The 22,306-nt window shown below is 36.6% G+C and overlaps 1 protein-coding gene across 11 annotated transcripts in view; it reads left to right on the top strand.

Annotated features, from left to right (window-relative positions):
- The window catches only part of IFT81 (intraflagellar transport 81), a 229,763-nt gene that overhangs the window by 104,137 nt on the left and 103,320 nt on the right, over positions 1 to 22,306 (top strand). For 4 of the 11 annotated variants that reach the window (XR_005781174.1, XR_005781172.1, XR_005781173.1 and 1 more), the window contains exons 1-9: positions 43 to 1,435; positions 1,955 to 2,058; positions 2,463 to 2,643; positions 4,986 to 5,075; positions 6,935 to 7,000; positions 7,313 to 7,423; positions 9,255 to 9,339; positions 15,472 to 15,635; positions 17,242 to 17,337. Coding sequence is in view for 6 of the 11 variants with exons in the window: in XM_040444143.1 (XP_040300077.1) it covers positions 1,292 to 1,435; positions 1,955 to 2,058; positions 2,463 to 2,643; positions 4,986 to 5,075; positions 6,935 to 7,000; positions 7,313 to 7,423; positions 9,255 to 9,339; positions 15,472 to 15,635; positions 17,242 to 17,337 (1,041 nt within the window). In the remaining 5 variants the exon portion in view is untranslated. Of the gene's footprint in view, positions 1 to 38; positions 1,436 to 1,954; positions 2,059 to 2,462; positions 2,644 to 4,985; positions 5,076 to 6,934; positions 7,001 to 7,312; positions 7,424 to 9,254; positions 9,340 to 15,471; positions 15,636 to 17,241; positions 17,338 to 22,306 lie in introns of those variants that run through there. The other 7 variants (XM_040444141.1, XM_040444142.1, XR_005781175.1 and 4 more) reach the window with 5 other exon arrangements.

The raw sequence follows: 22,306 nt of genomic DNA, 5'->3' as shown, positions 1-22,306 counted from the left end.
TGTGTGTGTGTGTGTGTGTGTGTGTGTGTGTGTGTGTGTGTGTGTGTTTTCCTGGCCTTGGGCCTGTGAATACATTTATTCAGTCTATGGAAAGAAGTCACTGTTTTGATGCAGTGGGTATTCACAGATGGAATTAGGCACAGATATGTCCTTATGGAATTTATAGTTTAGTAAAGAAGAGAAAATGTACATAAATAATTAGTACAAAACAGAAAAGTAACTGTAAGAAAGCGGTGCAGATAAAGTGTGATTAACTTGGAGGTCAGGGACTGCTGTTATTCTGACACAGAACATGGGAGATAGAGAATGACTTCCTGGAGGAACGTGCATTTGGAGGGCAGGGCTTGAAAGACTTAGGATTTGCACCTGTGGAGATCAGGCAAGGAACAGGCTTTCTGGGCAAGAAAAAAGATCATCTGAAGGCAGATGTGGAAAAACTAGGGAGCAGTGACTAATTTCAGTCCGGTGAAGTTTAAAAGAGTGAAAGGTAACAATTTGGAAATAAAGTTGGGAAAGCTAAATTGAGCTAGATCTTAAAGAGTCTCGAAATCCAAGAAATTTGGACTTTGTGAGCAATGAAAATCATACAAATGATTTGGAATAGAAGCGGGGGCCAGAAAACTTGAGGCTGTTACCTTATTGAAGACACAAGGAAACATAGGCCTGAATTACTCAAGGGTGGCAGAGTCGATGATGGTGAAGAGTGCTTGGTGGAGGAAACCAGAACAAAACCAAAGAGAGCATACCTAGGCTAAAGCTTGCAGCATCCGTTCAGCTTCAGTTGGGTGTGGCTGTGCACAAATGGGTGCCCAGGGTTGCCAGATCTTATTTTGACCAGAAATTAGGTGTCTGGATTTTAATGTAAAAAAATCGCCCAATTTTTAAGCATGGGCTGCTAATTAAAACAAAATTAGAAGCATGTCTGTAGCCTAACAAATCTTTACCCCTGGGTAGTTGTGGAGCTGAGTGGAAGAGATGTTAATATAGGTGGAATTTATTACTCATTTGTCCATATTAATTCAATGTTAACTCAGATGATTGCTATCATACCAGATGCATATATAAAAACATTTGGTATTAAATATTAACAGTATGTACTGTAACATTCATAATAAAGTCTTCATATTCTGATTTCTTTCAGCAAAACAACCCTTTTCTTAGCATTTTGTGTACTATGTAGAATTATACTTTTCATGCCTACCTCCTATAAACTTAATACTGATTTTTTTCCAGAATGTTTATAACAAGTATTAAGGAATTTTATCTCTATTTTTAGTTATAAGACCTAATTATGAGCGATCAAATCAAATTCATTGTGGACAATCTCAATAAGGAGCCTTTTAGGAAGAACTATAATTTAATAACATTTGATTCCCTGGAGCCAATGCAACTATTGCAAATTCTCAATGATGTTCTGGCTGAGATTGACCCAAAGGTAAGAGTTTTTCTTGTGATGAAAAGGGTAGCAGGAAAGCCAGTTTCTGCCTGTAAGTATCTGTGAGTCTTGGGCAATTTATTTAACCTCTGGGCCTTATTTTCCATGCCTGTAAAGTAAAAATAAATGATCTTTAAGGTTTCTCTACTAACTTAATAATTAAATTACCTACTTGTACCTTATTTAGAAATGATTTCTCTACTTCAAACATAAATAGATTTGGTCTTGGAATGAAAATGCTTTTACAAAAGGTTTTATTGTATTGCAAGTTAGTTCATGTTTCTTGTACACTGGTCTTTCCACTGGATACTTTTTGAGCTTGACATTCTTAATACGAATCCTGATCTGACTTGTATGTACCCTCACTTGGAATCTGGGGGCCTCCATACTTCATCTGTTTTATGAAGAGTCCATTGTACCTGTTATGCTCTAGCAGAACAATTTTGTCAATGAGTTTAAATATCGTTCTTTGTTAGATATACAACAATAACATGTTTTTTCAATTTCTTTATTTGTTAGCAAGTTGTTGATATCAGAGAGGAGATGCCAGAGCATACAGCCAAAAGGATGTTGAGCCTTCTTGGTATCCTTAAATACAAACCTCCAGGAAATGCTACAGACATGTAAGAATCTGATCACATGTTGCTTTCTTAAAGCTATGCTTTAATATCCAAACCTTCATAGTCTACAGTCAGAATTTCTAAGTTATACCCAGTCTCCTTTAGTCAATGACTTCAGAATATCACTGAATATCAAAATAATCTTGAACTTTTAATATTATTTTGTCATGGAGAGTCGTAAGTGGGTCATTTTCCCCCTAATCAAACAAGTCAGGCAAATCTATTCCATTTTATCATTTATCCTTTATCTGCCCTTTTAGGTAGAAACAATAATTTAAACCTGCCCAGTCAATAAAGCATTAAGGCTGACTATACCAATTTATGGCTCCAATACAACCTCCCTGTGTAGTCCAGTGATATACTAAAGGTCTAATTTTACGTTTATTGTTGATATTTTCTTTTTGTAGGAGTACCTTTCGTCAGGGTCTGGTGATTGGAAGTAAACCTGTAATTTACCCAGTGCTCCACTGGCTTCTTCAGAGGACTAATGAACTGAAGAAAAGAGCATATTTAGCTCGTTTTTTAATAAAACTTGAGGTACCAAGTGAGTTTCTTCAGGACGAAACAGTGGCTGATACCAATAAACAGGTATACAATACACAAATGGCACTTTTAAACTATCTGTAATGGATGTCAATGTGCACATGTTTAAATACTTCTTAATCTCTCTCTAGCTTACTTGCTTCTCTGTATTTCCAGGTGGCACCAAAAGGTAAAATAGTTATTAGTAATGTTCAGCTGCAATCATGTATGAAAATACTGACTTTTGCACACAAATACCATTTCAGTGATAGAAAAAAATCATGAAATTAGGATTTTAAAGTAATTTATTAAGAATTGCGGGTCAATAGGGTTTTAGGTTTGGGATTGTAGAGTACTTTCTTGATCAATTAGGTGACTATTACAATTTGTCATCCAAGTCAGCGAGAAAGGAACTATCATAATAATTGGGCAAAAGTATAGATTGACACTATCCCAGACAAATCAGGATATGCGAGCCCCTGAGAGGATTGTGTATAGGCAAAGAAGCTAGGTTTGAGACCTCAAAGGACTTCCCAGTCAGGCAGAAGGTAGAGAAAGGGCTAGGAATTTGAAATTTCAGTGTACTTTCCTTCTAGAGTTTTAGGATATTGGGTTCTGGCCTTACAGTCTTTTTTTTTTTTTTTCAACGTTTGTTTATTTTTGGGACAGAGAGAGACAGAGCATGAACGGGGGAGGGACAGAGAGAGAGGGAGACACAGAATCGGAAACAGGCTCCAGGCTCTGAGCCATCAGCCCAGAGCCTGACGCGGGGCTCAAACTCACGGACCGCGAGATCGTGACCTGGCTGAAGTCGGACGCTTAACCGACTGTGCCACCCAGGCCCCCCTGGCCTTACAGTCTTAAAGCTCTTGACTACTGAGGATTCTGGCTGATCTGGCTCTTGGTCCTGGGATTTCAAAGCACATCGCTGATCAAAGACCATGGAAAGAGAGGATTTAAGCTTAAGATTTCAAAGGACTTTGATTTCTAAAAGGTGTCTCAGTTTAGCACTTTGTGCTTTTATTCTATGCTATGTACATAGACTGATTTGTGCCAGTTTGTTGTGAATAGTTTGTCAGTCTTTCTCTCCCAACAGATTATGAGGTCTGTGAAGACAGATATCCTGTCTTATCCATCTTTGTTTTCCTCCAGGGTTTTGTAGAGTTGCTTCTATACAGCATGTACTCAAAATTGGGATTGAATCAAAGCAATAAAAACTAAATGTTTCTTCATCCATGTTTTGTTATTTTGGATTGTCATGGCAGTCATTCAAAATAGAGTCAATATTGATCTCTTAAGACATTTTGGGGATTGAAAAGTTTATGTAAATAATCATGTCAAATGTTATAGTAGATACCTTGGGAGAAATACAGCAGAATGAGACCACCCCAACCCCTACATTTGAAGGCTTTACATAATGTAGGAAATGGAGAAGCATAAATGTGAAATATTTTCTCCTCCCTACCCACCCGCATCAATAAACTTGATTAAAACTAATTCCCCTGGAGGAAGTTTATTAATAGTTTTTACTAAATCTGTCCATATAATTCATGGAAGAATTAGTGATAATAAAGACATGTTTGTTCTTGAAGCATATCTGAGATATATATATATAAAATGGCTTATATACTTAGCCTGTCATTTAGCACAGACCCTAATAAAAAATGCACATTGTCTTCCTGAATGGAGAGTTTTAGAATAAATGATTTACAGATTTGTAGGATATTATCAGTCAGGAAAAATATTATTAATTTTCTGTCATTGCTCACAAAAAATACTATTTTTAAAGAATTGTGGATAAGAGTTGTGATTTTTTTCATTCATTCCACTACTTTTTATTGAATATCTATATCAGTTATGCACCATGCTAGGTCCCAGGGATACATAATTGTACAGGATCAATAGGATTCTTGTCCTCCTAACTCTCCTTGTCTAATGGTGGGAGAGAGATAAGTAGCTAGACAATTATAATTTTACATGCTATTTACTCTGGAATCATGACACTCTGATCTAGATAGGTATAGGGCTAGAGAAGTCTTCTCTGAAGATGGTGTTATCTATGCTGAGACCTGACAGATGATGAGCTGAAATTATCCAAGTAAGGAAGTCATAGAGTGTTCTCAGAGGAAATAGGGTGTGCAGACTGGAGATGAGAACGAAGAATATTCCAAAGATTTAAAGATCACCATAGTTGGATGATGTGAGTTAGGGAAGTAACCAGAGAGAGAGCTGGAGAAGTACTTAGTGACCAGATCTTATATACCTACTTTTTTTATATCTTATATGAAAGTGTTTTTAATGCCATTCTATAATGGTTTAAGTAATCACTATAAGTTAATGAATAACCTGATTAAGAAAAGCCTATTGGATCTAGTCATTAATTTATAATTTTTTAACTTATCTTTTAGTATGAAGAGCTGATGGAAGCCTTTAAAACTTTGCATAAAGAATGTGAGCAACTCAAGACATCTGGATTTTCTACAGCAGAAATAAGAAGGGTAAAGAAAAGAAAATACAGTAATATTAAAAAAAAATTTTTTTTAATGTTTATTTATTTTTGAGACAGAGACAGAGCATGAGCAGGGGAGGGACAGAGAGAGAAGGAGACACAGAATCCGAAGCAAGCTCCAGCTTCTGAGCTTTCACCACAGAGCCTGATGCGGGGCTCAAACTCATGAACTGTGAGATCATGACCTGAGCCGACATCGGACGCTTAACCAAATGAGCCACCTAGGTGCCCCTTAGGACTTTTGGTACATGTTACTTAACATTCTCCAAAAAAATTTTTAAAATTCTCAACCAGGCATGGAAACAATAGAAGTTGCTTCCTCAGGGAGGCTTTCCCTGATCTCCTACATGAATTAGTTCCCCCAGTTCTTTTTGTTTTATCACACTTACCAGACTTAGGATTACTTGGATGTCTGTCTTCCCAACTATTTTTATGCCCTATGAGGGCAAGGACCATGTCTGTATTTCTTGTTCACCACTCTACCCCAGTGTCTATCACAGTGCCCCGTACATGGTAGTTTCTTAGTGAGAGCTTGCTGAGTATATTCGAAATGAAAGATGAACTCATATTAATGGGAGAGAAAGATCCATAAGTAGGATACTTATAGTATGAAGGAAGAATGATAGACCTTCATCCACTCTTCCTCCATTATGTCATGTGAGTAAACTGAAATGATAAAATAACCGAGAGTCTGTCATTTTAATTTCACTATTACCAGGGTGTTTTTGAACATATTCTTTGTAGAAAATATGGTAAGCAAGATAGAAATTAATTCACTTATAATCCCACACTGTATAGATAACTACTATTGACATTTTAGTGAATATATTTAAATCTTTCTCTTCATATTGTGCTATATATAAATGTTGTAATCTGCTTCTTTCAAGTAATGTCATATCATGACTTTTTCTGTCATTAAACATTCTTCTGCACCATTTTTAATGACTTTCATTGTATCGTGCCATAGTTTACTTAAAAATCTTCAGACATTTGGATAATTTACAAATTTTAGATATAATTAGCATCTGTAAAACTCCTCATAGAGAAGTCTTTGGCCTTCCATGAATATTTTATTAGGAAAAATTCCCAGACATGGAATTATCAGGCTAGATGGTATATATGTTTATTTTAAGACTGTTGATATTGTTCTTCAATACAATGCCACCAGGAATGAGTAAGAGTGCCTATATCCTCAGATCCTGTGAATGCTGACTAGTGTGTCTGTTTTTCTCTTTAGTATTACTGTGATGGTTAGGCTATTCATTCTTTAGGTTTAGGAAGGAATTTTTGTTTGTTTTCACTTGCAAATATTATGGAGCTGTTTAACAGGAAGGTGGTTTATTTTTGAAGCCTTTATTTTTAGGAAGGGAATTGGTTAATTGACAAAACCGGATGCAAATTTATGTCTTGAAAACACCATAGTCTTAAAAATAATTTTGATGGAAAATTGGCAGAATATATAGTTTGGTATTTAACAGAGCAGATGGGATGTCAGCAGCTGTTGTTCATGTTTTTAGACCTGCACACTTTCCATCATAGAAGACTTTTGAAAAATCATGTGCCCGTATTTGGAATCAGAGCACAAATGTGCTGGTTGGCAGCTTTACCTTGCTACGTTATAACCTGTTTTATTTGCTTTTCTAAATGAACACCAAGCTGCCAAATAAATTACCCTGCATAAAGAACCCTGGGGAGAAATAAAAATGCCCTTTATCCAAAAGAGGATCTTTGTTCCTTAATTCTCTGGTTATATGTAGTGAAAACGGTCAATGCACAATCATATGACAACTTTATTTGAATTCTACAAAGAATACTTTTCCTTATAATGTCTCCTTGACTACTTTTTAGGATATCAGTGCAATGGAGGATGAAAAGGATCAGCTCATTAAGAGAGTTGAACGTTTGAAGAAAAGGGTAAGGCAAGAATTAGCACTGTGAGACTTTGGCCCCAAGTCCCAAGCACTTGCACAGATTCAGGAATGAAAATGAAGATTAAGCAAGGCATGGGTGTACATCTGAGGATGGACTCAAATAACACTGACAGAAAGGGAATCTCCCCAGGCAGTAGCCCAGAACTTTTAAGACCTGGAGTCTGGAACGTTACTGTCATCTCTAGGGAGTACTGTTTGCCAAAAGGAAATGATAAGTGGATGTCTGAGTCACATGACATGCTAATTTCTTTCTTAAACTTGACAGTAACATGTACTACTTATTCCTTTACTGTAGGTGGAGACAGTTCAGAATCATCAACGGATGCTTAAAATAGCAAGGCAACTTCGAGTTGAAAAAGAGAGAGAAGAATTTCTTGCACAACAGAAACAGGAACAAAAGAATCAGGTATCCTCACAAAAGTTTATATTCTTATGGTGAAAGAAGTAGTTCCTTTTGGTTATCCAAATGTAAAGAAAAAAGAATTCTAGATTGTGGAAGTTCATGTTTCCTTTTGTTAATGTGATGGAATACTTCTTTAAAGGATTATTGTTACCAGTAACAATAATGCTACTTTTTAGGTTCAGTACCCAGTGTATATCTGTATACTACCTTCTAGCTTGTGCTTAACTCATGTTGAGCCAACATCACAGAGCATTCATCATAATGTTAAGCATTAAGATTAACGGCTGATAAAACTTCCAGAATCTCCAAAGGGTGTCCTGAGATTCGGGGCCTATGAGAACATCCATTTTATTCCACCGATCACAGTATCCACTACTAGACTTTATTCCAGTGGCGAATAAGCAAATCATGAAAAGGTGCAAAATCACCCACATTCCACATTTTTAGACTTTGCCTTAAAGAAAAAATAATTCGGCTAGAAAAGATTATTTTTACTTTATTAAAAATTTGTTTTAGGGGCACCTGGGTGGCAGTCGGTTGAGCATCCGACTTCAGCTTAGGTCATGATCTCACGGTCTGTGAGTTCGAGCCCCGCGTCAGGCTCTGTGCTGACAGCTCGGTCTGGAGCCTGCTTTGGATTCTGTGTCTCCCTCTATGCCCCTCCCCCGCTCATGTTCTGTCTCTCTCTGTCAAAAATAAATAAACATTTAAAAAAAATTTTTTTTTTAATTTGTCTTAAAACTGAGTAGACTAGGGGCACCTGGGTGGCTCAGTCAGTTGAGCATCCGACTTTGGCTTAGGTCACGATCTCACAGTTGGTGGGTTCGAGCCCCATGTTGGGCTCTGTGCTTACAGCTCAGAACCTGGATCCTGCTTTGGATTCTGTGTCTCCCTCTCTCTCTGCCCCTCCCCTGCTCATACTCTGTCTCTGTCTGTCTCTCAAAGGTGAATAAATGTTAAAAAAAATTTAAAAACTGAGTAGACTATACATTAAAAATACACTTTGAAACAGCTCCATTTCCTACTCAATGAGATGTTTGGCTCTTTTGGAACTTGATTTGGCATCATGGTAGTTCCACTGCACTAATAAGCTGCATTGCTTGGTCCCTGAATGGTCACCTAGCATCAGTGTCTGAGACACTGAGAGAGAGAGAGAGAAAGAGAGAGCAAGAGCGCTCAGTGTGGGGCCTGATGCGTGGCTCAATCTCACAACCATGAGATCATGACCTGAGCTCAAATCAAGAGCTGGATGCTTAACTGACTGAGCCACCCAGGTGTCACACATCAGTGTCTGAGTCTAAGACATCATTTTGTGGCTGGCTCAGTTGGTAGAGTATGCAACTCTTGACCTAAGACCTTATTTGTGAAAATGCTAATATTCCTCAGAATTAAGAAAACCATGTTAGGGGTACCTGGCTGGCCAGGCAGTGGAGCATGCAACTCTTGATCTTGGGGTTGTGAGTTCAAGCATTAGGTGTGGAAATTACTTAAAAATGAAATTAAAAAAAAAAAAAAAAAAAGAAAAGAAAACCATTGTTATAACAAGAAAAGCCTGATGCATATATTTTTTTACCAAGTATTTTTCCTTGATCACTAAGTACAACAGATAACTAAAGAAAAAATATCTGAAAGCTTTTTTAAAAAAGCTTTATGTGAAAAGGTATTGAGAAAACCAATTACATTTTGAGCTCAACATAGTAATTTTCTTAGTTCTTATTATTTGTTCTTTTTACATCATAAGAATTACGTGGAACTTGTATTTTTCTTTGTTTGTCCATGTGAGTGGTAGGTCTCAATACACTAAGGAAATAATGGATCTAATTATATTTTAAAGCTATTTCATGCGGTGCAGAGACTGCAAAGAGTACAAAATCAGCTGAAAAGTATGCGCCACACAGCAGCAGATGCAAAGCCTGAAAGTAAGTGGAAACTGTTATATGATCTAGATGATCAGAGAATATTAGTTTAAATCAGTAGTTTTCCTTAAAACAATCAGCTCATGGGAATTAATTATTGTTGAGTGATAGCTCAGCATTTTAGAGTGGCATTTTCTAGTTAATTAATGAGAGTCCTATTGAAGACATCCTTAACTTTTACCGGGGTTTTATGGTTCCCATTCAGTGTTTGGTCAGAAGGTAAAGATCGTGAAAACCACCATGGAGGGAGGCTCTCTGGTATGTGGGCATGTACCTAGGATGGATGTTATGAAAAAGATGGATGGGAAAAATGTGAACAGTTTTAGAGCCTGAGCCATAAAGAAAAGGAATAAAATGCTGGACTCTTAAAGCTTGGTGTTTTTTCTTATATTGAGCTGTGCTAATGACTTGACTGTTGGCACATTAGCTTTACATAGAGGATAAATTGTTCTAATACCTGAGATAATACCACCAAACCCTTCTTAGGCATTTTAAAAGTGTTTTTGCTCATCAGAAGGGAGACCATGTAAACTGGAGGAGCAGTGGAAAGCTATCATTGGTACTGGAGAAATATTTCAGTGTAAATATCTGGCTGTTCAAGTGTTAATTCATCTTTCTGTAGTATTCTATGAAATACTATGCTCCAAGCTATAATTCATAGAATAAAAAAGATAGACAATAACAATAACAATTGTTGGCAACAATGTGGAATTGTTGTTGGCAGGAAGGTAAAATAGTGTGACTTCTTTGAAAAATTATCTGGCAGTTTCTCAAAATGACCCAGCATGTTTCATTCCTACGTATCTACCCAAGAGAATTGAAAACATATGTCCACACAAAGTCTTGTACACAAATGTTCATAGCAGCCTTATTCATAATAGTCAAAAAGTGGAAACAACCCCAATGTCCCTAAACTGATGAGTGAATAAACAAAATGTGGTGTATCCATGCAATGGAATGCCAAGGAATGAAGTACTGATACATGCTACAACACATATGAACCTCAAAAACATGTTAAGTAAAACTAGTCATAAAAGACCACATATTATATGATTCCATGTGTATGAAATGTCCAGAATAAGCAAATCCAGAGAGATAAAATCCAACTAGTGATTACCTAGGGCTTGGGAGTTTTAAGGCGGGGACAGCTGTGTGTGTGTGGTGGAGGGAGGAAGGGACTGCTAATGGGTATAGAGCTCCTCTGGAGACGATAAAAATGTCCTAAAATTGATTGTGGTGCTAGTTGCACAACTCTGTGAATTTACTAAAAACCATTAAATACTTTAAATGGATGGATTTTATGGCATGTAAATTGTATCTCAATACAGCTGTTAAAAGAGATAATACAGTATTTCCTTAATTCTAGACACATATTCTTTCCCATTTTAGTTGTTTTTGCCATTGGGGTATATGTTACATTTTATATGTACATTTAACATGGTATTTGTTACTTAATCAATGGCATCTTAGAATCAAGGAAGTATGGTATATTTAATTCATGTTTTAAAAACCAGTATAGTGTTGCCTCTAAAATATATGGTTAATACCTGTTAATTGGTGACTTTCCATAGACTCTCTCACTCCTCTTAGTCTTATAAATTCAGGGTCAAGCAATACCTGGAAGTTGCCATGCATTTAGTTGTTGGTGTCATTTCATTCTTTATTCTCTAAGTTTTCACTTTCTAGGAGAATGTTAATTTTCAGGACAAAGAAAATAATTTTTTTTTCTTTTAATGTTTATTTATTTATTTTTTGGGAGAGAGGTAGGGAGGTGCAGGAAGAAAAGGAGACAGAAAATCCCAAGCAGGCTCTGCACTGTTAGCACACTGTTAGGATTTCACAAACTGCGAGATCATGCCCTGAACCGCAATCAAGAGTTGGACACTTAACTGACTGAGCCACCCAGGTACCCCCAAGAAAATAACTTCTTATGATTTTTTTCTCCTCAGTGTGATGTATATCTTTTTCGTGTATATTCTTTGGATTTGATGTAGTTTCCTTCAAAACTTACTGTAAAAATTAAGACAAATCTTCAAAAGAAATCTGTTGTTATAGCCATTTAAAAATTAATATCAGTAAGTAATTTGCATAGGCCTACTCTTACTAAGAAATTATTAGAAATTACCACTAATAGTGAATTTATTGAGGGGCACCTGGGTGGCTCATTTGTTTAAGCATCCAGCTTCAGCTCAGGTCATGATCTCACAGTCTATGAGTTCGAGTCCTGTGTTGGGCTCTGAGCTCACAGCTCAGAGCCTGGATCCTACTTCAGAATCTTTGTCTCCCTCTCTCTGCCCCTCCTCCGCTCATGCTCTGTCTGTCTGTCTGTCTCTCTCTCAAAAATAAATAAACATTAAAAATTTTTAAAACAAATAGTGAACTTCTTGAAATGAAGGTAATGTGTGTAAGAATTGAAAGATTTTGTATGCAGAAAAAAATTGATCAGTGAAGTTTAATACAGTGTAAAATGTTCTTCAATATCTGTTATCTTCAGTTTTATTAGGTTAAATACGTTGTTATTATGTATTAATTCTGACAACTAAACATAATATCCAAAGGTATTTATAGCATTTGTAATACTTCATTTTTTATTTGAATTGATAGGCTTTATTTTACTTTGGCTTTCTACCTAAAGAGAAATTATTTGGGCCAGGGAGTACATAATTACTCACTTAGTAATAAAACTTACAAATAAAATTGTGTTTTATGCATCTCTTGGGATACTGGTGTAAAATATTAATGTGAGTAATGTTCATAGATGCTACTAAATAAAATCAATTACATTGTTAAGTAGTAACAGAAATAATTGGCTCAAACCTATAGTGCATTAATTCAATTTTTGTTGAACATCTACTACATGTCAGGTACTGTGCTGGGTGCTAGGAATAGAAAGCAAAGATATTTAGGATCTCACAGTCTAATACAGGAACGACAGGCAGTGAACAGTTACAATGCAGCATCACTAATTTGCTGATGGAGCCCAGCACAGGGTTCTATGAGAACAAAGAGACAAAGCACCAAACCCTGTCACAGAGTCAAATGGCTTCCTGGATGAGGTGGCACCTGAGTTAAGTTCAAGTTGGAAAGGTAAGGAATAGAAGACATTCCATTCCAAGGCACAGTAACCAGAAAGAACATAAATATAATAGATGAAGTAGAGATAAAAGGGTAGGCTATTCCTGACTGCTTGTCTTTGAAAAGAAGGCAAGAAGGAAGAAAAAAAAAAAAAAACAGAAAAGAAAAGAAGGCAATAGAGGGAATGTGCAAATGAATGAGAAAGACAGTACCATGCCTAGACTGATTGTGTGCTGGTGACTGTGATAGTGATTGTGATAGGGGTGATTGTGTGCTGGAGGAGAGAGTCAGTTAGACAAACAGAAATTGAAGATTTGGGAGGAGAAGGTGAGAGTTGATAACAGCCTTTCCTGTGTGTAGGGCATTGAGTGTTCTGCAGCAATTGCCACAATATGTTAATTGTTGGCGTATCTGACTCTGACTCAACTAAACTCCAGACTAGTTACCAAGTCATAATTGGTCTTTCTATTTCCAGGCCCTAGCATGCTAAATTACACAGAACAGGCATTCAGTAAATAGTCTGTTAAGTAGTTAGGAGGTGGAAGTAGAGACCAAAACCCTGGATAGGAAGAAAATGATCTTTTCCACAGATAGGAGGAGAATCAAATGAGAAAAACAGGGCTGAAAACATAAAAATAAGGTATTATGTGTGTAATATGTATTCTTTGGGGCAGGGTGTAGGGAGCAGGAAATTAAGGAGTTCTTGCTTTGTGGACATCTTTCTGGAAAATAGTCTTTTTTTTTTTAAATTTTTAACATTTATTTATTATTTTTGAGACAGAGCATGAGTGGGGGAGGGACAGAGAGAAGGAGACACAGAATCCAAAGCAGGCTCCAGGCTCTGAGCTCTCGGCACAGAGCCCGACGTGGGGCTCGAACTCACGAACTGCCAGATCATGTCCTGAGCCGAAGTCAGACCCTCAACTGACTGAGCCACCCCGACGCCCCATCTGGGAAATAGTCTTAAGGGTTGTATTCAGCAGCCTAGGAAAAGAGTAGATAAAACATGTTTAATTGATCCAGGTATTTCCTTTAAGAAGGTCTATCTAAATTTTTTAAGTAACAAAAAATAGCTTATAGAAAGTTTCTCTTTACTTGAATAACATGAAAAGTGTTTTTAGTGTAGGAATGTGCTTTGTATTTTTTCAGAGTAACAGCCATATTATAAAACACTCATGGAAGTTAATTCATCTTTATACTCTATACTTATTTGTGAGATTTATTATATAAAAGAAGCTACTCATTCTGTTGTAGGGTCAGAGAGATGTTTTCAGAGGGTTTTTAACCAGAAAGTTTGCTGAGATCTTAGTGACTGTATATTTAATTTCACCAGGATTTTGAAAGATATTTTTTTTTATTTTTTTTTCAACGTTTTTTATTTATTTTTGGGATAGAGAGAGACAGAACATGAACGGGGGAGGGGCAGAGAGAGAGGGAGACACAGAATCGGAAACAGGCTCCAGGCTCCGAGCCACCAGCCCAGAGCCTGACGCGGGGCTCGAACTCACGGACCGCGAGATCGTGACCTGGCTGAAGTCGGACGCTTAACCGACTGCGCCACCCAGGCGCCCCGAAAGATATTTTTTTTAAAAGCTGCATTGAGAATATGACTACTCTTCAAGGTCTTAAGTTAAAATTTTTAAGAGAAGAATTTTAAATGTGATGGAAACCCTATTTTTATGTTTCTTAACAGTTTTATTGAGGTAAAATGGATGTTTAATAAACTGCACATATTTGAAGTGTATATTTGATATGTTTTGACAAAATACACTGTTGAAACCATCAACCTTAAGATAACAAATATAACCATCACTCCCCAACATTTTCTTGTGTCCTTTGTAATGCCGCTTTGTGCCCCTCTACCCATTGCCAGGCAACCACTTTCTGTCACTATACAGCAGTTTGTATTTTCTAAAATTAGAATCTTTCTTTTAAGTAGAAAAGATAATATTTAAGAATTTTAAATCTTTGAAAACATTTTAGTATTTGATTCTTTATATCTCTGGTTACGTGTAGTATGTTTAAGAACTTGACAATGGAAAAAACAGTCATCTAATAGCCAAAGGAGCCAGGATGTAGATTTAATCGGAAACCACATAGGAATGACTGCCTAATTATAGTGTGATTCATTAAATACTCTCTCTTCCCTCCCTTTCCCCAGTCCCCAAAAAGGGGGAAAAATTGTAGGGATGAATGGAAAACTTGTGATTTTGCCATTAATAAAGTTTTACATGTTAATATATAGTTAGCACAACAGAACTAAAAATAATTTTTAAGGTTTTGGGCCAAATTTATTAAGCAATCTACCTACGTAGATTACTTAAACCGGAAATCCAGTGTTTTAAAAAGTCAAGCCAGAATTTGTAAACGTGTCATGGAAAGATCTGAAATAAACCTTTTAAAGCTCCCTAGGCTGGGAATTTATAACAAAACTATTATTCACTGAAAATCTGTGTATGTGTATGTGTACTCTGCCAAAATAAGAAAACTTTCAAACACTTTAAAACCTTTAAAATACAATTTAAGTTGCCACTTACTGTAAGCTAATACTTTACAATATCAAAACTACCAACATGGAAAGCCAAAAATGTTTATGAATGTAGATAATTTTTTTTTGGATTCTGACTTGTACCTTTAGTAATATTTTCATTGGTTTGAAGCTGACAAATTATAATGTATTACCATTTATGAAATATTAGAATAGAAATACAAATTGCATCAGAAGTATTGTTAAAGAAAAAGAATAAATGGCCACTTATAGAACAAAGAATCTGGGTGGAATTTCATTTGTGTTGTCATTCAAAAGATTTCAATGGTTGGGGCTCCTGGCTGGCCCAGTCGGTAGAGCTTGTGACCCTTGATATTGGGGTCATGAGTTTGGGCCCCACCTTGGGTGTAGATTACTTTTTTAAAAAATTGAAAAAATATTTCAATGGTCAATTTTTTATTATACAGAATGCTTTCAATAGATAAGCCTATTATTCAGGTCTCATATTTTAAAGTGTACAAAGTATCACTATACCTACTCTCTTGGGCTGAATAATTATTTTATTTTTAAAGGTTTAATGAAGAGACTAGAGGAAGAGATAAAGTTTAATTCTTATATGGTAACTGAAAAATTTCCTAAAGAATTAGAGAGCAAGAAAAAAGAATTGCATTTTCTACAAAAAGTGGTTTCAGAGCCTGCCATGGGCCATTCTGATCTTCTTGAACTAGAATCTAACGTAAGTGGCAACCAGTCTTCTTTTTATAACTCCCAATTTTATCTCATCCCCAGTCCTGTGAAAATTATATGAACTGCTTTCTATGGTGTCCTGCTCTTGACTCTTAAGTTCCCCTGTGCTGAGTTGACAGTTTTTATGAGGAGTTGTTCTTTGTGAGAAATTATAGCATGTAATGCCGTTACTTAATCTACATGATGTTATACAGACTTAGTCAACTGATTAGGAAACTAAACAGCTTGAATATATAAATTAATGCATATCATTGACTCATAGGTTTATGTATTCATAATATAATCATTTAGATGGTAAATTTTTAAATATTTTGCATATCATTATTTTTTATTTCCAAGAATAATATTATAGCAATTTTATATTTAAAGCTAATATTTTTATTTGCTTTTTCATGCCTGCTTTGGAATTACTAAAGTTTCTTGTAATGTTCATTGAAACTTGGTTTCATATTATTATATTTTTGTTCCATAGAAATAAAGCACCAATCAGATGTATATTTTTAAAAAATAAGAATTAAATGGTATGATGATTGATTGAAAGATTTTGGCTCACTAATCCATTAATATGCGTAATATGTGCTTAATGCCCACTCTGATTAAATACATAATTCTGGCCATTTTATTCTTTTAATTTACTTAAAGAAATTAGATGTTCAAGTAACATTTAGCTCAAATTTAATGTCATAGAATTAACAGGAGTACTCTAGTCTTTTTAAAGGATAGTTATACTGAAGCCATGTAATTTTTTTTTTTTTATTTCTTGAGGGACTATCTACTTTTATTGGCTTTATTCACTTTTATTTTATTACATTTGGTAAAGGGTTAATGAGTAAGATAAATGGCAGCTATATAGAATCACAGATCATTAGAACAGGAAGGGTTATTAGATGTCATCCATGAACCCAAAAACTCTCAGCTGGGTTCATGAATTCCTTACACTAAATCCCTCGGGAATGTTAGTCTGGGTTTTCTTTATCACTTGCAGTGACTTGTAAGTCACGACATAGGTGAGGGATAACTTCAGATTTTTAGAAATTGTCTTTTTGATAATAATGTATAAAATTTCATGTAGAATACTTCAGGATAATTTCAACATGGATAGTTAAATCCATATAAATAATCAAAGTGTGTAAATATATATCATGAACTATGAAATGTAAATTGTTCCTAAAAATAATCATAGTAACCTACTTAGAACGTTAATGGACCTGTTCCTCCCATGAAATCACTGAGATAAAAACTGAATTCAGGGACACCTGGGTGGCTCAGTCGGTTGAGCATCCGACTCTTGATTTTGGCTCAGGTCATGATCCCAGGGTTGTGGGATTGAGCCCCATGTTGGGCTCGGTGTTGAGGGTGGAGCCTGCCAAAGATTCTCTCTTTCTCTCCCCTCTATTCCTCTCCCCCATTTGTGTGTTCTCTCTTGCTCTCTTTCCCTCTCCCCTCCTCTCTTTCTGTCTCCCCCTCTCCCCCCACCCCTCTCTGTCTCACACACACACAACTATGTAAGTTCAAAGTTTGGTTTGGCTAGATGTTCCCTAGTTTATGTAATCATAGGGAGAGTTTTAACCTTTTTTACTTTCATGCTGTTTTAGATAAATGAAATAAACACACAGATAAATCAGCTGATTGAAAAGAAAATGATGAGAAATGAGCCAATTGAAGGCAAACTCTCACTATACAGGCAACAGGTAAGACCACTCTTTTGGCTTTCATATTTAGATCTTTAATCTTATTGGTGAACATCTTCATAAATACCCTAGGCTGTGTTGTGGATAGTCTTAAAGTGAGAAGGAAGTAAAGAGTAAATGTTCTTGGGGCGCCTGGTGGCTCAGTTGGTTGAGCAGCCGACTTCAGCTCAGGTCATGATCTCACGGTTCATGAGTTCAAGCCTTGCGTCGGGCTCTGTGCTGACAGCTCAGAGCCTGGAGCCTGTTTCGGATTCTATGTCTCCCTCTCTCTCTATTCCTCCCCCGCTCGCCCTCTGTCTCTCTCTCAAAAATAAATAAAGATTAAAAAAATTGTTTTTAAAGAATAAATATTCTTCTGTTATTGCTAATCTCCAGATTATAACAAAGAATTTGTGGAAAAACCATAAAGACACATGTTTGAGTTTGAAATTCAATACACCTGATAATGCTTAGTTTCCTTAGCATCTGCCAACTGTGATGATAGATCTATTTGTGCTTATATCTGTAAGTGTGGAATTTGATTAAAAAAATTTTTTTTAACATTCGTTTTTGAGAGATAAGAGAGAGACAGAGTATGAGCAAGGGAGGGGCAGAGAGAGAGGGAGACACAGAATTCAAAGTAGGCTCCAGGCTCCAAGCTGTCAGCACCGAGCCTGATGCAGGGCTCGAACCCACAAACTGTCAGATCATGACCCAAGCCGAGGTTGGACCCTAACCGACTGAGCCACCCAGGTGCCCCAAGACCCTATGGTGTTCTTTTAACATGTTCCTTTGTTTCCTGTATTTCCTGAAAATTCTGGTTTGATATTTTTTGGCAAGAATACTTCTAGGTAGCATTATGTACTTCCATTTGGAGGTGATAATGTCTAATTGTCTCTTTTTTTTTGGAATGTTAACAGCCATTGATTATCATTGCTCATCTGTTAATTTCATTAGGGTTTATAAAATGTTGATACTTGGGGCACCTAGGTGGCTCAGTTGGTTGAGCGTCTGACTTTGGCTCAGGTCATGATCTCACGGTTTGTGAGTTGGAGCCCCATATCCACCTCGCTGCTGTCAGCACAGAGCCCACTTCAGATCTTCTGTCCCTCTCTCTCTGCACCTCCTCCGATCTTTCTCTCTCTCTCTCTCTCTCTCTCTCTCTCTCTCTCTCAAAAATAAGTGTTGTTAAAAACTGTTGATACTGTGATTCTTTCTTCAATTATTAGCTTGACTGCCTCTATGGAAAAACCTCTCATCACCTATTTGGTTAAACTGAGCTATAGTTCACATAGGAAAGGCAGGGTACATGCTTGATCCTTTATCAGTTTTCAAAAAGAATTTGTTTCCTCCACCTCATTTTCATTCTCCAACAGTAAAAGTGATCAATTAAGGTTAGTTTTTAATTTTTTGGTTCCTCATTTATTTAATAATTATGGGGTCTATCCATCAAGAAGAGCTAACAATTATAAATGTTTATGCACCGAATTTGAAAGCACCCAAATACATAAAACAATCACAAACGTAAGCAATCTTATTGGTAAGAATACAGCAATTTCAGGGGACTTGAATACTCCACTTATAACAATGGACAGATCATCTAGATATTTAACATCCTTATGAATCAGAGATTTAATTCTATTTGATAAGTTTCTAGTATTTTCCTTGATGATGCTCAAATTGTCCCATTTTTTAATACTAGGAGGCTTTTCAAGTTAACTTTTGGTTCCTTTTTAATATTCTCTTTGTCTTTGATAATGTCTTTGCTTTCTGGTTTGATAAGAATATTTCTATGTTCATCTTTTATATTTCCTTCCCTAGGCTTGGAATTAGACTTCCTTCTATGAGCCTGATTTGTTTCATTAGGAAATGATATATAGCGGCTGAAATTTGGGTATTAGAATTTCTTATTGCTCTTTGAGTGGCCCTTATTTTTAGGTCTTTTTTGTGGACAAAGCTAAGAAATAGTTTTTTTCTTCCTCTCTTCCTAATGTCACCCTGAGCTCATATTTATTACCCTTCCAGTTTAGATTCAAGGCTACTGGGCTTCTGCTTAGCCTCATCAGTCTCACATCTTTCTCCTTATCCCACCCTGGAAATTCTGGTTCTCAGTAATACCAACATCATTTAATCCTTTATTTGCTTTAATCCACACTTTACACACAACAGTTTCAAAATAAAAGTAACAATACTACCACCAAAAATATGATTACTGCTGAAAATTGTTTTTTATTTTGTTTTGTCCTTAGGATATATGCCACTAGGAATATACAAATTACCGTTTTGAAGTCACTTAGAATAGGTCCTCTATATGGTTATGCCACACATTAAACTGGATACATATGTATGTTTATTTTTATTTTTAGGGATTAGTTTTGTGATTATTTAAAATATTTACATGATTCCAAGTGAATTCTAAAAAACAAAAAAATATTCAAAGACATTTCTAGCATCTACTCCTGTGCTATCTATCCTAATATTTTCTTCCCTCATAGGTAATTTTTTTAAAATGTTTAAAGTCAGGGCGCCTGGGTAGCTCAGTCGGTTAAGCGTCCGACTTTGGCTCACTCAGGTCATGATCTCGTGGTCCGTGAGTTCGAGCCCCACGTCAGGCTCTGTGCTGACAGCTCAGAGCCCGGAGCCTGTTTCAGATTCTGTGTCTCCCTCTCTCTGACCCTCCCCCATTCATGCTCTGTCTCTCTCTGTCTCAAAAATAAATGTTAAAAAAAATTTTTTTTTAATTTTTAAAGCTAATTATTCCACTAAAAAATAATGTTATATATGGGGGACCTGGGTGGTTGGTTAAGTATCCAACTCGATTTTGGCTCAGGTCATGATCTCACAGTCATGAGAGCATCGAGCTCTGGACTGGGGGTGGAGCCTGCTTAAGATTCTCTCTCTCTCTCTCTCCCCCCACCACCATTCTCCCTCTCTCTCTCTCCCCCACCTCTCTCTCCCTCTCCCTGTCTCCTTCTGCCCCTCTCCCCTGCTCACGGGTGCACACATGTTCACGTGCACTCTCTCTCGCTCTCAAGATTAAAATAACAAGATCTCAAGATTAAACAACAAAAATCTCAAGATTAAAATAAAAAACAAAACAAAATAATAATATTATATATACATAGATCCATGTATCTCCCTTCTGAGAGAAGGAATCAATACACACTTTTCTTTTTAAAATTCTTAACAGTATATGCTGCTAAATAGAATAATCTTTATTCCTTTTTTTTACAACTTTATTGAGATACAATTCACATACCATATAATTCACTTGTAAAATGCACAATTCAGTGGTTTTTAGTATATTCACAGAATTGTGCAACCATCACCACAGTCAATTTTATTTATTTTATTTTATTTTTTTAGTGTTTATTTGTCTTTGAGAGAGAGAGTCCAAGGAGGGGAGGGGCAGAGAGGGAGACACACACACACAGAATCCAAAGCAGGTTCCAGGCTCTGAGCTGTCAACACAGAACCCGACATGAGACTCAAACCCACGGACAGTGAGACCATTGAGCTGAAGTCGGACGCTTAACTGACTGAGCCACCCAGGCACCCCCCCACCGCAATCAATTTTAGAACATCTAAACCTATTAGCAGTTACTTCCCATTTCCTTCTCAACCTTCAGACGTAGGCAACTACCAGAGACCAAGCTGTCAGTATAGATTTGCCTGTCATAGACATTTCATATTAATTGACTCAAATGATATGTGATCCTTTGTGACTGGATTCTTTCACTTGGCATAGTTTTTAAAGTTCATCCGTGTTGGGGCACCTTGGTGGCTCAGTTGGTTGAGCATTCAACTTCTGCTCATGTCGTGATCTCACAGTTTGTGGGTTCGAGCCCCACATCAGGCTCTGTGTTGACCGCTCAGAGCCCAGAGCCTGCTTTGGATTCTATGTCTGCCTAGCTCTCTGCCTCTCCCCCACTCATGCTCCGTCTCTCTCTCTCTCTCTCTCTCTCTCTCAAAAATAAATAAACATTAGAAAAAAATTTCAAGTTCATCCATGTTGTAGCATGAGTCAGTACTTCATTCTTTTTGTTACTGAATAATATTCCATTGTATGGATAGATCATGTTTTGTTTATCTATACATCAGTTGATGGACATTTGGGTTATTTCTACCTTTTGGCTATTATGAATAATACTGCAGAGGACATTCTTGTACAAGTGTTTGTATGAAAATATGGTTTCATTTCTTTTGAGTATATTCCTAGGAGTGGAATTGCTGGTTCATTTGATAATTCTGTGTTTAACATTTTGAGGAAATGCCAGACTGTTTCCAAGCCAGTCCTACCAACAGTGTATGAACACATTCATTCCTCCACATTCTTGCCAACACTTGTTATTATCTGCTTTTTCCTTTTTATCATAGCCGTCTTAGTTGGTATGCTTATTCCAGTTCATGGTACATAGTATCCCACTGAGTACTTATACCGCCTTTCATTCAGCCAGTCACTAGTTGATGGACATTTGGGTTGTTGCCATTCTTTTGCAATTGCAAGTCATGCTTCCATGAACAGATTTTTGCCTATGTCTTTGCACATGTTTGCCAGCGTTATCTTTAGGATATAGTCCCAGAGGTGAGATCGCTCCATCAAAGGGTAAATGTGTATGTAACTTTGTTAGATGTTGCCAAATTCCTCTCCATAGAAGGTGCAGCATTTCTTGTTCCTACCCGTCATGCAAGAGAGTGCCTGCCTCCTCACTGCCTCCAGTATGTGGTTGAGCTTTTAGAGTTTTGCCATCCTTGTAGATAAGAGATGGTATCCTGTGATAGTTTTAATTTTCACTTATCTTATTATAAACAAGGTTGAGCATCTTCTCACATGAGTAACAGTTGTTTTAATTCTTTTTCTGTGAATTGTCCCTTCATGTCCATATCCCCACTTCTCTATAGGGTTGTTGGCCTTTTTTCTTTATGTATTAGAAGTATTTACTCTTTGTCTGGTTTATAATTGTAACGTTTTCCTCCAGCTTGGTGTTTG

This window comes from Herpailurus yagouaroundi, unplaced genomic scaffold (genome assembly GCF_014898765.1).
Source record: "Herpailurus yagouaroundi ecotype Mexico unplaced genomic scaffold, PumYag 191, whole genome shotgun sequence".
Classification (NCBI taxonomy): Eukaryota; Metazoa; Chordata; class Mammalia; order Carnivora; family Felidae; genus Herpailurus; species Herpailurus yagouaroundi.
The sequence above is the reverse complement of the archived record's forward strand: the minus strand, read 5'-3'. Positions and strand labels throughout refer to the sequence as shown.